General features: G+C 41.7%; 1 protein-coding gene across 4 annotated transcripts in view; it reads left to right on the top strand.

The window, feature by feature from the left end:
* LOC129845933 (nck-associated protein 5-like) overlaps positions 1-8,505 on the top strand; it is a 120,373-nt gene extending 111,868 nt beyond the window's left edge. For all 4 annotated transcript variants that reach the window (XM_055913926.1, XM_055913913.1, XM_055913919.1 and 1 more), the window contains one exon: positions 351-8,505. In XM_055913926.1, the coding sequence (XP_055769901.1) occupies positions 351-596 (246 nt within the window). In that variant the 3' untranslated portion in view covers positions 597-8,505. The remainder of the gene's footprint in view (positions 1-350) is intronic.
* Positions 8,506-17,249: the final 8,744 nt, after the last annotated feature.

Here is a 17,249-nt window from a genome sequence, read left to right as displayed (position 1 = left end):
CCATTTGTCGCATGATCTATTTCACCAACAAAGAATTGATCCACTCCTGTGAAATATATATTTTTTGATGTCATTTAGGAAATTTACTGACATTAGGCCTGTTGTGAGTTTTTTTTATCCAACAGGTAGTTTACTACCATAAAAATGGTTGGCTGGAAACATGGTTACTGACAACAGCATTTATTGAAGTGGCAGATATAAATGCATGTTTCCCTTGAACCTGGTAAATTTCATGTAAAAAAATAAATAATTAACTATAGCATCCTTCTGATCCCTACCATCCATATCCTCCCCTTTTTTCCCATCCACCCTCGCCCTTCTTCATGTGCCCACCTTTCCTCTCCTCCAAGAGTTTGAAACAGTGTGTCCCCCAGGGCCCCCTGGCTGCTGACCCAGGCAGCCTCCCCCTGCCACCCCAGACGGGGCTCAGCCCACGGGGTAAGGGGAGGACGCCCAGCGCCCCAGAGGTGGGGAAGGACGGAGGACTGGAGCTGGTGAAGGAGAGACCAGAAGATATCATGTCCCCGAGAGAGACGGCCGAATCCCTCAGTGACTCCCTCTACGACAGCCTGTCCTCCTGTGGCAGCCAGGGCTGACAGGCCCAAGGACCCATGGACAGAGAGGGGAGCAGAGAGAGACGGACCGACCGATACCCTTTAAACCCCTGCTATGAGGCACACCCATCCCTTCTTGTAGTGGTGGGACCAGCCCCTGAGGCAGACCGAGTTGAATTACCTCCTCCCTCCTCCCTCTTCCACATACACCTCTTTCTGCTGACCCTCTCTGTGTTACTGAGATCTGGTTAATACCGCTGGAAAACTCACCCTCAGGTTGACTGATGTTCACATACATAATTTGAGGAACTAGGCTGAGAATTGGACACTGTTGTCCTCCAAGCAACAAGCATCATACGACAGACCAGCGCAACTCAAATGTACACACATACACATATACAGTTGAGGTCGGAAGTCTACATACACCTTAGCCAAATACATTTAAACTCAGTTTTTCACAATTCCTGACATTTAATCCTCGTAAAAATTCCCTATCTTAGGTCAGTTAGGATCACCACTTTATTTTAAGAATGTGAAATGTCAGAATAATAGTAGAGAGAATGATTTATTTCAGATTTTGTTTCTTTCATCACATTCCCAGTGGGTCAGAAGTTTACATACACTCAATTAGTATTTGGTAGCATTGCCTTAAAATTGTTTAACTTGGGTCAAATGTTTCAAGTAGCCTTCCACAACCTACCCAAAATAAGTTGGGTGAATTTTGCCCCATTCCTTCTGACAGAGCTGGTGTAACTGAGTCAGGTTTGTAGGCCTCCTTGCTCGCACACGCTTTTTCAGTTCTGCCCACAAATTTTCTATAGGATTGAGGTCAGGGCGTTGTGATGGCCACTCCAATACCTTGACTTTGTTGTCCTTAAGCCATTTTGCCACAGCTTTGGAAGTATGCTTGGGGTCATTGTCCATTTGGAAGACCCATTTGCGACCAAGCTTTAACTTCCTGACTGATGTCTTGAGATGTTGCTTCAATATATCCACATCATTTTTCTTCCTCATGACCTCATGATCCGATCTATTTTGTGAAGTGCACCAGTCCCTCGTGCAGCAAAGTACCCCCACAACATGATGCTGCCACTGCCACCCCTGTGCTTCACGGTTGGGATGGTGTTCTTCGGCTTGCAAGCCTCCCCCTTTTTCCTCCAAACATAACGATGGTCATTATGGCCAAACAGTTCAATTTTTGTTTAATCAGACCAGAGAACATTTCTCCAAAAAGTACGATCTTTGTCCCCATGTGCAGTTGCAAACCGTAGTCTGGCTTTTTTTATGGTGGTTTTTGTGGAGTGGCTTTTTCCTTGCTGAGCGACCTTTCAGGTTATGTTGATATAGGACTCGTTTTACTGTGGATATAGATACTTTTGTACCTGTTTCCTCCAGCATCTTCACAAGGTCCTTTGCTGTTGTTCTGGGATTGATTTGCACTTTTCGCACCAAAGTGCGTTCATCTCTAGGAGACAGAACACGTCTCCTTCCGATGCGGTATGACGGCTGCGTGGTCCCATGGTGTTTATACTTGCGTACTATTGTTTGTACAGATGAACTTGTGGTACCTTCAGGCGTTTGGAATTTGCTCCCAAGGATGAACCAGACTTGATGAGGTCTACAATTTGGCTGATTTCTTTTGATTTTCCCATGATGTCAAGCAGAGGCACTGAGTTTGAAGGTAGGCCTTGAAATACATCCACATGTACACCATTTGACTCAAATGATGTCAATTAGCCTATCAGAAGCTTGTCAAAGCCATGACATAATTTTCTGGAATTTTCCACGCTGTTTAAAGGCACAGTCAAATTAGTGTATGTGAACTTCTGACCCACTGGAATTGTGATAGATAGTCTGTAAACAATTGTTGGAAAAATTACTTGTCATGCACAAAGTAGATGTCCTAACCCACTTGCCAAAACTATGGTTTGTTAACAAGAAATTTGTGGAGTGGTTGAAAAACGAGTTTTAATGACTCCAACTTCAGTGTATGTAAACTTCCGACTTCAACTGTACACACACACAGTAGGGTTGGGCGGTATCCAGATTGTAATACCTTCAAGCCGTCCTTGTGCCATACCGGGATATTTGGTAATATTGCCACTGGACAGAAGGGTCACTATTTTCAAACCCCACTGAGCCTAATCCGAAGGTTAGCAATGCTAACAAGTACATGTCAAGTCCCATAGAGAATACTAACTAAATGCTAATGAGCACATTGCGAACATTTTATACAGTCTCTGACCTAAACTGTTTTCAGGACAGATATCCCAGCTCATAAAGTTATACAAGTAAATGCTACTCACAGTTTGCTGCATGCACAAAACAAATATTAGACAGCAAGGCTCTTGATCCAGGACTGGATTCTCTGCTGTTACTGGCAAGCAAAGCTTGATTTTGGAAGAAGCTAACCACTTAGCTAGATCGCTAACTAGCTACTGCAGAGAATTTAGCACAAAGGTAACTTAATAGTTAAAGATATCTAGCTGGCAAACATTTAGTTGGGAATTTCATACTTTAACTAGATGGCACGTGCTGCACAACAGTGAGTGACTCACAAGGCTCCGGTCATTGTGTGCTTGTAAACAAACACCACGTGTCTGGGTACTACCAGTTATCTTTATAATGAATAATTATCTATCAGGTGAAATGAAGTGTGTTGACTGTGTTGAAAGACATCCCGTGGCTATTTCCAAATACCTTGGTATACGGTATACCGCCCAAGCCTAACACACACCAACGAGATGCATGGAAAAAACATCACCTAGTTCGAGACAGCCACACGCTCGCTATGGCCTGGATCTGAAGAATCGTTGTTAAATCATGTAACTGGGATCATTGGTCCCCAAGAAGTGGCTGGTATCAGGGGTTTATATTGTCTGCCCTGGATGTAGACATGTTTCGGTCACATAGAACTGGGCTGCCTTTAACGCCAGAAAAAAAACATGTTACCGTCCATTAAATGTGATGCAATGTGGTGACCGATCATAAATATGTCATAGACTTCCATGGTTTCAGTTGTAATGTAATTTTTTTTTTTAACTGTTGTGCTTTGTCATATGTTATATATCATGTTACTTTAACCCTTTACACTCATACACGTATACGGGTTGAAAATAGCAGATTTGGGCACTGATAAACGCCTAAAATGGAATGCAGTGGCTGTAAAGTAATATGCTAGACATAACGTCAGAGCTCCGGCTCTGTGCTTGACAGCGCTGTATGGGTTTTGACTGACAGCCGTTCTGAACTTGAGCACCCCCCCGCAACAAGAAGTTGTCCCCAGCCCTCCTGCTAATTGGGCAACATTTGCACATTTTTGTTGTCTGAGTGAGGGAAATTCTGTAAATTAAGAGGACTCGATGTATTTTGAAAGACGGATTATAATAAATACAGCTTTGATGTCATACAAGCAAGCCAAACACCCATGAATCAAAATGTGCACTTCACATTTCCATAGGATAAAACTCATGTCATATACAGTGTTAATGTTTATGATCAATATGTTTGATGTACAGTTACAAGATGTTCTGAACAGAATAAGCCTATGTTTTGTCTATTGTATAGAAAACGTGTCGCGGCACACGCACTCATGACTCCTTTCTATGCGCACCAAAATGACGATCTGTTTCCCTGAATTCCATTGTAAAACCCTAACACTGTAATATTGTATTTTATAACTTAGCTAGTCATGTTGGTAATAGAACAAGCTTTCAAATGATGCCCACCTGACCCAGACTGCAATTTATAATGAACTGGTTTTGGATTGCATTAAAAACAACAGTAATTGTGTGAGGGTGGGGATGCAGGGTTGCGTTCCAACCTAAACAACTACAAATGTGCTTGCTTTAGTTCCTGAACGGCACAGCTAGGAGAGCTCAAATAGCACCTTATAGTTGAAGACTCTTATTTGAGTAATAAAAGTGCATTGAAATTACTTAGGAACTGTGCACACTTTGGAGAGGTGTGTAGCCACTCACTCAAACCGTTGTCATTGTTTTGTCTCATGTTGCACCTACCCCACAATTTCCAGGAATATTCTTATCATGTTACTGAATGTATCCAGAGTATTTTCAGATTTCGTTATCAACGAATGCGGCTAAAAGTACAGTATATGTAAAATTCTCATATAATCAAGTGTAATGTTTGGATCCAGTCTTGTGTCAGATGAACTGTTGTCCTCCCCTTTGGTCAACTAATTTCCCCATAATCTCCATAACTGTTCCCTTTCACTTGCTACCATGGTTATGCATTTCATATTTCTTCTGTAAGAAACATTTCAATTTAGCCCTATCCATCTAGGCCAAGTCCCATGAGTGTAAAGGGTTAAGTTAAAAAAAAAGTGTGGGTATGTATGGATCGATGGATGAGTGTACGTGAGTGAGACTTAATGCAGTGTCTCCACAATTGCTTTGACCATTTAAATGAGCTCTTGAAGTTCACACTTTCCCTGAAGCTGCCATAAACTGTACTGTATCACAACTTACTGTAACACTGACAAAGAAAGCGACCTAACATCTGAAGTAACAGATAGTGGCGGATCAAGACAACAGCCATTATATTAGCCTTATGACCAGATATTACCTAGTAGTGTATGTGTTATGGACAATGAAATTCTAAGAATCTCAACGAAGAGTCAAATGTTTTACATGCGTTTGATCCATTGTCAGACTGTTTTACGTAGTGAAACAGTTATGTCAGGAATAATGCCATTATAACAGCGTTATAAAGGCAGCCTGCGACTGCCACCATTCAAAATGTAGTTCTCAACTAAGCTGCCATTTAATACTCAAAAGGAGAGTTTGACATGCTGAAAGAGTAAACAAGTAACAGGACTAATCCACCTTTATACTGACTATAAACTGAGTTTGCATACATGGGCCAGGATTCAATCCAAGGCGTGTTCAAGAGCAGCGTAATGTAACAGACTTTTAAAGATAATGCATGCTTTATCTGACATGTACAGTGTTTACCATGAATGCGATCTCTGTGAACGTCGGGGAAATGCCTTTAAAAGGTGCATTGTCGACTGTTTAGTCCGCAGCTCTATAACTCACCTTGGATTGAATCCCTGCTATAGTCTTCTGACATTTCGTTTGGCACAGGGTCCATCTTTATTCTGGCAGAAACGATAACCCTACTTTGGGTCCACAAAAGGCTCCACTAAAGCAAAAAGATGTAGGCCTTCCTTGTGAAATATTAACGATCCAGCCCCACTGGACATAGAGTAGTTACTTACTTCTGCAATATGGGCCAATGTTTGCCTAGACAGACACACATTCAATCAATTTAGTGTTGTACAATTAAGACAACATATGTGCTATTCAATCACTAGTGCTGTACTGCAGATGCTACACCATGATACACTCAAGTGTTTAGGTAGGCTTACAGATGTTTGTTGCAGAAGGAAGAGTATTGTGTTTCTACACACATTTAGCATTTGTTAGAATCTGAGGTTATGCTAATGGAGAAGTGCTGTATGTAAATGTGTTTTAAATTCCCTCTGGCTGCCAAAAACATGTTTTTTTTGTTCAACTGTATGTAGTTACAGGTTGTGGCAACCCTGTCTGTAGCTAAACACCTATCGCTTTTTTTGGTACAGTTGTTTCATTCTTTTTTTGGGAACAGAATATAAACTGATAGGAGATCCTAGCCGATTAGGGAACTTTACTGCATCTCAAATGGCACCCTATTCCCTAAATATAGTGTGCTACTTTAGTCAAAAGAAGTGCACTATAGGGAATGGGGATCCATTTGGGACACACCCCTTGTTTCAACGCCCACTTCAGAACAGCACCAAGAGACACTAAGAAGGACAAGGACTCCTCCCTCCCTTCCTGCCCATGTACTTGATTATGTCCTCATAAGTACACTCAACAAAAATATAAACGCAACATGTAAAGTGTTGTTTTCATGAGCTGAAATAAAAGATCCCCGAAATTTACCATACGCACAAACGCATATGCATATTTCTCTCAAATATGTTTACATCCCTGTGCATTTCTCCTTTGCCAAGATAATCCATCCACCATACAATTGTGGCCTATCAAGAAGATTATTAAACAGCATGATCATCACCTTGTACTGGGGACAATAAAAATACACTGTAAAATGTGCAGAATTTGTCACACAACACAATGCCACAGATGTCTCAAGTTTTGAGGGAGCATACAATTGGCATGCTTACTGCAGGAATGTCCACCAGAGCTGTTGCCAGATAATTTAATGTTAATTTCTCTACCATAGGCATCCACAATGTCGTTTTAGAGAATTTGTCAGTACGTCCAACCGGACTCACAACTGTAGACCACGTGGGCGAGCGGTTGGCTGATGTCAACAGAGTGCCCCATGGTGGGATTATGGTATGGGAAGGCAAAGCTACGGACAAAAAACACAATTGCATTTTATCAATGGCAATTTGAATGCACAGAGATCCTGAGGCCCATTGTCACCACATGTTTCAGGATGATAATGCACAGCCCCATGTCGCAAGGATCTGTACATAGTTCCTGAAAGCGTCCCAGTTCTTCCATTGCCTGCATACTCACCAGACATGGTTAACTGCCTTGTTCAGGGGCAGAATGGCATATTTGTACCTTGTCAACTCTGGGATTCGATCTTGCAACCTTTCGGTTACTAGTCCAACACTCTAACCACTAGGCTACCTGCCATCCCAATGAAGAGGAGTGGGACAACATTCCACAGGCTACAATCAACAGCCTGATAAACTCTCTGTGAAGGAGATGTGTCATGCTACATGAGGCAAATGGTGGTCACATCAGAGACAGACTGATTTTCTGATCCACGGCCCTACCTTTTTTTTAAGATGACCAACAGATGCATATCTGTTTACGCAGTAATGTGAAATCCATAGATTATGGCCTAATTAATTATTTTCAATTTACTGATTTCCTTATTTGAACTGTAGCTCAGTAAAATCTTTTAAATTGTTGCTTGTTGCATTTTATATTTTTGTTCAGTATAGGGCCATCCACTTCATAACTCCCCAGAAACTCCTTCAGGGATAAGACATCCTTGTGCTTCCAAACTCTGAGCTTTCAGAAGCAAGTGATCTTTCAAAACTGACATGAATTTGACCTTTTTCTAGTTGAAAATTATTCATAATCCCACTTTGAACCTTGCCTTTCCTTTAGCTCCCTCCTCTCCCCCTTCTGAGTTAAAAAAAATAACTACTCTGTTATACTATGAAAATGGAGATCTGACTGTTACTTTATACACAGTCCTCTGTGAGAACAGATAGATTTGAGTGGAAGAGGTAGTCTTCCAGAATATCTGCTACCATTCCACCCTTTCAAGCCCCTCTGGTTTATGTCAAAATGAAAACAAGGGTTTGACATGAAGGCCGTTCACTTTACAGTCATCTCATAAAACATAGTATCCCATGTTCTACGTTGCGGACAAACCCCCAAAAACATGGGTCATGCCCTGGTCAGGAGTCTTAGCAACACCATGTACAATAACCATGCCAATGCTGACTAGTGTGGCGATGTAGTGGAATCTTTACTTAGTACGTTTGCTTTATGGACTCGCGATTTATCTCTATCTGTTGTATTTATGTACTTATTTATTTTTTAGGTCAAATCATACTGAAATGAAATTTTTGTTTCTGTTGAGTCATTGACGTTATTGCTGTTTTTATTCTGATACCTGTTATTTTTGTACTATACTCTTATTTTATTCTATTGAGTGAAAGGTTGTTATTTTCATCAGTTCTGTTGACTGGGGTATTCTCATTTTATTACTCATTTATTTGTAAATAGTATTTCAAGGTGTTATGTACATAGAATTTCCACCAGATCTCAAATGAAGCCATAAACCGTAATGTGTTTTATCAAGGCAGTAAAAACACAATGATGATGATTATGTTCATTTTATGTCTCTAAACAAATGCAAGAACCCAACAAATAAAAATCTCTCTGAGCTCGCTTGACATTCTTCATTTTTTCATTCAAGACTATTGATTGAAAAGCTCCCCTGCTATGTATATAATATCCACAAAGCATCAGAGCCTGCTATTTTGACACAAACAAAATGTTCTTGCTGTTTCAATACTCTGCATATGCAATACTCTGGATTAGGATTGAGTCAGGGTTAAACATAAGGATCGGCTTAGTGTTATGCCAAGTTGTGGTTGGGGCTAGAGTTAGGGTTGAACTGGGTTGTGGCAATGAAGCTAAGGTTAGGGTTGTTGTTGAGGCTAGGGAAGGGTAAGGGTTGAACCTGGATGTGAACATGACGCTAGGGTTAGAGTTGTAGTTAAGGGTTCGAGTTGAACCGGGATGTAGACATGAAGCTAGGGTTAGGATTGTGGTTAGAGCTAGGTTTCAGGTTGCAAAGGAAAGGTATATTACTGGAATCGTTTGAAGTTCACCAGTAAACTACCAAAATGTCGGTCTTTTTCAACAACAACAAAATTTATTTTATCAGATGACATCTAGTGATCTTTTTGGGTGTTTCCGATTATTACATTTTGACATTTTAATAATTTAACAGACAATTTGGGGATTCGAACCAGCGACCTTTCAGTTACTGGCCCAACGTTCCTAACAGCGAGACACCTGTGATGATGATCACAAAAATACAACGCCAAAGCTGTAAAACACTAAACTAAATATAAACCATCAACATTTTTTAATGAGGGTTTCAGCATGAAATATCTTTTTTTTTTTACACACTTAATTATTTTACTATGTTCATATCTTTGTTGTAAATGTTTTGGTGCCAAACTGGTGGCAGTTGTGAAAAAAGTCAATAGTCTGCATAGTTAATTGAAAATAATGGCATTATTTCATAAAAATGACTTATGGTAAATTACCGGTATCTTTGCAACCCTGATTGGGGTTGTCCAGGATGTGGACATGAAGTTTGGATTGTCACGATTCCAAGGCTATACAATATTACAGATAGCAAGTTAATTCTCACATCTCGGAAAATATTTGTAATGTTGTACTTCTTGTTGACAAAATTCGTGCTAATGTTGGGTTTTTGAGCTAGAGCCCAATAGACTCCCATTCACTCCTTGTCCCATAATCGCCCAGAATGCACCGCGCGGCCCATTGACGTAGCATGGGCAACAATTCCCATCTCCTCCAAAGTATAACTGCCGTTGAGAATGTTAGACCCACTCTGTGGGGCAAATCGATCTGCAGGTTGAACATGGTGCGATTGTGGACCCCTATATTGATTGTGCAGTTTATTTAGGCGATTTTACTACTAACTAGCTACTTCACATGATGATATTGTATTTGGTATTATTGTGTGGCTACGTTTGCTAGCCAGCTACCTAGCCAGCCCATAGCGAGAGCATTGCATTGTGGATTTTGGAATTAACTTGAACTGCAACAGATTTCCACAACGATCTTCCATGTTACTATCAGTGGCGATCTCATTCAGGGCAGAGCTCACCTGTTTTGAGCCCCTCCTGTTTAGCTAAATTAAAATACAAATGTTGTGCCTGTTATTTTGGCATCAATACGTGTTACATATCAGTGCAAACAATGTACAAAAAAAGTATCATTTAGTTAATAAAGCCGCATACAAACATGGTCTTATTTTTGCTTTCTTGAGTAAGGCAGGTGTTTCAGCCTAGCTCAGTGCTATCTGTGGTGGTGGTGGGGCAGCCAGCGGAAAAAAATGGAGCATAGGGGTTGGTAATGTTCTCTAGTTACGCTGTGATTGGCTCAGTGTTCTGTCACTCATGGGGACACTACATTATTGCAAAATCTACGGGTAGAGCTAAAAAATTCAAGCCCCTTGGGGTGCTGCAATAAAGTTACATTAGAAGTGCCAATCCAACAAGGCTCAAAGTCATTGGCCACAGACAGGGTTGGGGAGTAACGGATTACATGTTATCCGTTACATGTAAAGGATTACAAAAAAACGGTAACTAAACCGTTACGTTACCAGCTAAAATATTGTAATCAGATTACAGATACTTGTCACACCCTGATCAGTTTTACCTGTCCTCGTTATTGTCTCCACCCCCTCCAGGTGTCACTTGTTTTCCCCAGTGTATTTATTCCTGTGTTTCCTGTCTCTCTGTGCCAATTCGTCTTGTATGTTTCCAAGTCAACCAGCGGTTTGCTTTTTTGCATTCTCCTTTTTCTAATCCTCTCGGTTTTGACCCTTGCCTGTTTCTGGACTTTGTACCCACCTGCCTGGCCATTCTGCCTGCCTTGACCACGAGCCTGTCTGCCACTCTGTACCTCCTGGACTCTGATCTGGTTTTGACCTTTTTGCCTGTCCACGACCATTCTCTTGCCTACCCCTTTGGATTAATAAATATTGTAAGACTCCAACCATCTGCCTCCTGTGTCTGCATTTGGGTCTCGCCTTGTGCCTTGATAATACACCAAATTTGTTTGGTGGGAAAAGAGCAGGAATATGCTTTTGTAGGCTACAGTCTAAGCTGTCTTCCAATGGTGCGACTGCTGTCGGCATCCAAAAGATTATCCAACTTGAATAAACGCTTGGAGGTAAGGATGACAGCAGTGGTGTAGTCTACGTAAATACGGATATCACATATTATGGATATCTACATAGCGCATTGATGTGAATCACACTGCTGCTCTCTCATTTTACTATTTGCACCTTACGGATAAATGTGTATTTGAACCCAATTATGGTTGAATAAAGCTGCCTATCAATCATTGTTTTTGGAACCAGTGGATAGCCAGTGAAAAATGTGCATAGTGTGGATCCAAGCCTATGGAATAAAAGTTGGGCTTTTATTGCTCAATCTAATTCATGCTGATAAAAAAAATGATCCATGGGCCTAATGGACACATGCTCAAACTCGCACACTTCTGATAGACTTAATCTGTAGTTGCTACATCCATTTTTGGACCTATAAATTATATACACTACCGTTCAAAAGTTTGGGGTCACCTAGAAATGTCCTTGTTTTCCATGAAAACATACATGAAATGAGTTTCAAAATGAATAGGAAATATAGTCAAGATGTTGACAAGGTTATAAATAAGGATTTTTTATTGAAATAATAATTGTGTCCTTCAAACTTTGCTTTTGTCAAAGAATCCTCAATTTGCAGCAATTACAGCCTTGCAGACCTTTGGCATTCTAGTTGTCAATTTGTGGAGGTATTCTGAAGAGATTTCACCCCATGCTTCCTGAAGCACCTCCCACAAGTTGGATTGGCACCTCTTACGTACTATACGGTCAAGCTGCTCCCACAACAGCTCAATAGGGTTGAGATCCGGTGACTGTGAGATCCGGTGACTGTGCTGGCCATAATAACGGCCATCTTTAAATCTGGTGACCCTGCTGACTTGAGTAACTACAGGCCCATTAGTATACTACCTGTGGTGTCAAAGGTTGTTGAAAAGTGTGTAGCAGAGCAACTGATTCCCCACCTCAACAACAGCCCCTTCACATTACACTCCATGAAGTTTGGCTTCAGAGCAAAACACTCCACAGAAATGGCCAACTGCTTTATTTTTTTCATCTTGAAGTCCAAGATGGACAAAGGGGGCATTGTTCGGGCTGTGTTTCTGGACATAAGGAAGGCTTTTGATACTCCTAACCATGAGGTTCTCATCACAAAATTGTCCAAGTTCAACTTTTCCCCGATGCCTTGAGATGGATGAAATCATACCTTGAAGGCAGAACTCAGTGTGTCAGACTGAGCAATGAGCTGTCGCCCACTCTTAGCTATGATGTGGGCGTTCCCCAAGGGTCAATACTGGGGCCCCTCCTGTTCAGCCTGTACATTAATGATCTGCCTTCTGTCTGTAATGGGTCTGAAGTTCAAATGTATGCAGATGATACAGTAATATATGTGCATGCAGAGAGCAAACAACAAGCTGCACAAGAACTCACTACTGTAATGGACCAGGTTACAAAGTGGCTCAGTGATTCATGTTCGCATCTCAATGTGAAAAAAACTGTCTGCATGTTCTTCACAAAGAGGGCAACTGATGCTACTAAGCCAGATGTCTATGTGTTAGGGGAGAAGTTCCAGGTGGTATCTGATTTTAAGTACCATGGCATCATAGTTGATTCCAACCTCTCTTTTAAAAAGCAGGTGTAAAAGGTAAATCAACTAACCAAATTCAACCTAGCTAATTTCCGATTTATACTAAATTGTTTGACTACAGAGATAACAAACCTGTACTTCAAATCTATGATACTCCCCCACTTAACATACTGCTTGACTAGTTGGGCCCAAGCTTGGTGTACAACATTAAAACCCATTCAGTCTGTCTACAAACAGGCTCTCAAAGTGCTTGATAGGAAGCCCAAATGCCATCATCACTGTTACATCCTCAGAAAGCATGAGCTCCTGTGTTGGAAAAATCTTGTGCAATACACCGACGCATTTCTTGTATTCAAGATCCTAAATGGCCTGGCTCCCCCTCCACTTAGTACTTTTGTTAAACAGAAAACCCCAAACATATGGCAGCAGATCCACAAGGTCTGCCATGAGAGGTGAATGTATAGTTCCCTTAAGGAAAAGCACCTTTAGTCAATCTGCTTCTCTGTGAGAGCTTCCCATGTCTGGAATACACTGCCATCAGACACACAAAACTGCACCACCTATCACACTTTAACAAAAAACATGAAGACATGGCTAAAGGCCAATCAGATTTGTGAACATAATCCCTAGTTGTGTATTGCCGCTTTCCATGTTGCCTGTAGCTTGTGAGGTGTGGAAACATTTAGTTGCTTTTATGGATTTTGTCTTGTTGCTTTTTGTCTTATGTTGCTCTGCGTGTGCTCACTGCTCAATGATTGTCTATATTGTTATTGTAATTGTTTTTAATAACCTGCCCAGGGACTGCGGTTGAAAGTTAGCCGGCTGGCTAAAACCGGCACCTTTACTGAAACGTTGATTAATGTGCCATGTCCCTGTAAAAATAAACTCAAACACTCCATTATAGACAGAATACCAACTGACTGCTTCTTCCCTAAATAGTAGTTTGGAGCTGTGCTTTGGGTCATTTTTTATTTTTTTATTTTTTATTTCACCTTTATTTAACCAGGTAGGCTAGTTGAGAACAAGTTCTCATTTGCAACTGCGACCTGGCCAAGATAAAGCATAGCAGTGTGAACAGACAACAACACAGAGTTACACATGGAGTAAACAATAAACAAGTCAATAACATGGTAGAAAAAAAAGAGAATCTATATACAATGTGTGCAAAAGGCATGAGGTAGGCAATAAATCGAATAATTACAATTTAGCAGATTAACACTGGAGTGATAAATCATCAGATGATCATGTGCAAGAAGAGATACTGGTGTGCAAAAGAGCAGAAAAGTAAATAAATAAAAGCAGTATGGGGGGTGAGGTAGGTAAATTGGGTGGGTAGTTTACAGATGGACTATGTACAGCTGCAGCGATCGGTTAGCTGCTCGGATAGCAGATTTTTAAAGTTGAGGGAGATAAAAGTCTCCAACTTCAGAGATTTTTGCAATTCGTTCCAGTCGCAGGCAGCAGAGAACTGGAAGGAAAGGCGTCCAAATTAGGTTTTGGCTTTAGGGATGATCAGTGAGATACACCTGCTGGAGCGCGTGCTACGGGTGGGTGTAGCCATCGTGACCAGTGAACTGAGATAAGGCGGCACTTTACCTAGCATAGCCTTGTAGATGACCTGGAGCCAGTGGGTCTGACGACGAACATGTAGCGAGGGCCAGCCGACTAGGGCATACAGGTCGCAGTGGTGGGTCGTATAAGGTGCTTTAGTAACAAAACGGATGGCACTGTGATAAACTGCATCCAGTTTGCTGAGTAGAGTATTGGAAGCTATTTTGTAGATGACATCGCCGAAGTCGAGGATCGGTAGGATAGTCAGTTTTACTAGGGTAAGTTTGGCGGCGTGAGTGAAGGAGGCTTTGTTGCGGAATAGAAAGCCGATTCTAGATTTGATTTTGGATTGGAGATGTTTGATATGAGTCTGGAAGGAGAGTTTGCAGTCTTGCCAGACACCTAGGTACTTATAGATGTCCACATATTCTAGGTCGGAGCCGTCCAGGGTGGTGATGCTAGTCGGGCGTGCGGGTGCAGGCAGCGAACGGTTGAAAAGCATGCATTTGGTTTTACTAGCGTTTAAGAGCAGTTGGAGGCCACGGAAGGAGTGTTGTATGGCATTGAAGCTCGTTTGGAGGTTAGATAGCACAGTGTCCAAGGAAGGGCCGGAAGTATACAGAATGGTGTCGTCTGCGTAGAGGTGGATCAGGGAATCGCCCGCAGCAGGAGCAACATCATTGATGTATACAGAGAAGAGAGTCAGTCCAAGAATTGAACCCTGTGGCACCCCCATAGAGACTGCCAGAGGCCCGGACAACAGACCCTACGATTTGACACACTGAACTCTATCAGAGAAGTAGTTGGTGAACCAGGCAAGGCAATCATTTGAGAAACCAAGGCTGTCGAGTCTGCCGATGAGGATGTGGTGATTGACAGAGTCGAAAGCCTTGGCCAGGTCAATGAATACGGCTGCACAGTATTGTTTCTTATCGATGGCGGTTAAGATATCGTTTAGGACCTTGAGCGTGGCTGAGGTGCACCCATGACCAGCTCTGAAACCAGATTGCATAGCGGAGAAGGTATGGTGGGATTCGAAATGGTCGGTAATCTGTTTGTTGACTTGGCTTTCAAAGAAAGGCAGGGTAGGATAGATATAGGTCTGTAGCAGTTTGGGTCAAGAGTGTCCCCCCCCTTTGAAGAGGACTTTTCCATGGACTTTACAGTGTCCCAGTACTTTTTTGAATTTGTGTTGCAGGAAGCAAATTTCTGCTTGAAAAAGCTAGCCTTGGCTTTTCTAACTGCCTGTGTATATTGGTTTCTAGCTTCCCTGAAAAGTTGCATATCACGGGGGCTGTTCGATGCTAATGCAGAACGCCATAGGATGTTTTTGTGTTGGTTAAGGGCAGTCAGGTCTGGAGAGAACCAAGGGCGAATCTGTTCCTGGTTCTAAATTTCTTGAATGGGGCATGCTTATTTAAGATGGTGAGGAAGGCATTCTTAAAAAATAACCAGGCATCCTCTACTGACGGGATGAGATCAATATCCTTCCAGGATACCTCGGCCAGGTCGATTAGAAAGGCCTGCTCGCTGAAGTGTTTCAGGGACCGTTTGACAGTGATGAGTGGAGGTCGTTTGACCGCTGACCCATTACGGATGTAGGCAATGAGGCAGTGATCGCTGAGATCTTGGTTGAAAACAGCAGGGGTGTATTTAGAGGGCAAGTTGGTTAGGATGATATCTATGAGGGTGCCCGTGTTTACGGCTTTGGGGTGGTACCTGGTAGGTTCATTGATAATTTGTGTGAGATTGAGGTCATCAAGCTTAGATTGTAGGATGGCTGGCATGTTCCAGTTTAGGTTGCCTAGCAGCACAAGCTCTGAAGATAGATGGGGGGCAATCAATTCACATATGGTGTCCAGAGCACAGCTGGGGGCAGAGGGTGGTCTATAGCAGGCGACAACGGTGAGAGACTTGTTTTTAGAGAGGTGGATTTTTAAAAGTAGAAGTTCAAATTGTTTGGGTACAGACCTGGATAGTAGGACAGAACTCTGCAGGCTATCTTTGCAGTAGATTGCAACACCGCCCCCTTTGGCCGTTCTATCTTGTCTGAAAATGTTGTAGTTAGGAATGAAAATCTCAGAATTTTTGGTGGTCTTCCTAAGCCAGGATTCCGACACGGCTAGAACATCTGGGTTGGCAGAGTGTGCTAAAGCAGTGAATATAACAAACTTAGAGAGGAGGCTTCTAATGTTAACATGCATGAAACCAGAAGTCATCAAAAGAGAGTGCCTGGGGAATAGGAGTGGAGCTAGGCACTGCAGGGCCTGGATTCACCTCTACATCACCAGAGGAACAGAGGAGGAGTAGGATAAGGGTACGGCTAAAGCTATGAGAATTGGTCGTCTAGAACAGAGAGTAAAAGGAAGTTTCTGGGGGCGATAAAATAGTTTCAAGGTATAATGTACAGACAAAGGTATGGTAGGATGTGAATACAGTGGAGGTAAACCTAGGTATTGAGTGATGATGAGAGAGATATTGACTCTAGAAACATCATTGAAACCAGGTGATGTCATCGCATGTGTGGGTGGTGGAACTGAAAGGTTGGATAAAGTATAGTGAGCAGGGCTAGAGGATCTACAGTGAAATAATCCAATAAACACTAACCAGAACAGCAATGGACAAGGCATATTGACATTAAGGAGAGGCATGCTTATTCGAGTGATCATAAGGGTCCAGTGAGTAGAGGTTGGTAGGGGACACGGCGATTCAGACAGCTAGCCGGGCCATCCGTAGCAAGCTAGTGTCGTGTCTTTGGCTATGCCAGATTAATTTCTATGACATGCTATTCTATAAAATAATTTCTCCGTAATTAATATTACCTGATTGAACTAATCATGTAAATGTAATTAACTAGAGAGGGACACCACAAAATAATATTTATAGAGCTGTTATCTTCCGAATAAACTCTTAAAGATTTTGTAATATTTTACATCCATAGCAGTCACATTAATCGTTATTTTATTCAGTCTCATCTGAAAGTTGTAAATCCTTGGTTATCTGCAAGAATCCTGGCTAACAAGTTGAATCAGCAATACAAAATTGGGTTTAATTATTTATTTACTAAATACCTAACTAATCACACAGAATCACACATACACAATTAATTCATAACTTGATTATAAATT

Source organism: Salvelinus fontinalis, chromosome 3 (assembly GCF_029448725.1).
Source record: "Salvelinus fontinalis isolate EN_2023a chromosome 3, ASM2944872v1, whole genome shotgun sequence".
NCBI classification, from domain to species: domain Eukaryota; kingdom Metazoa; phylum Chordata; class Actinopteri; order Salmoniformes; family Salmonidae; genus Salvelinus; species Salvelinus fontinalis.
This window is presented reverse-complemented; position numbering and strand designations above follow the sequence as displayed.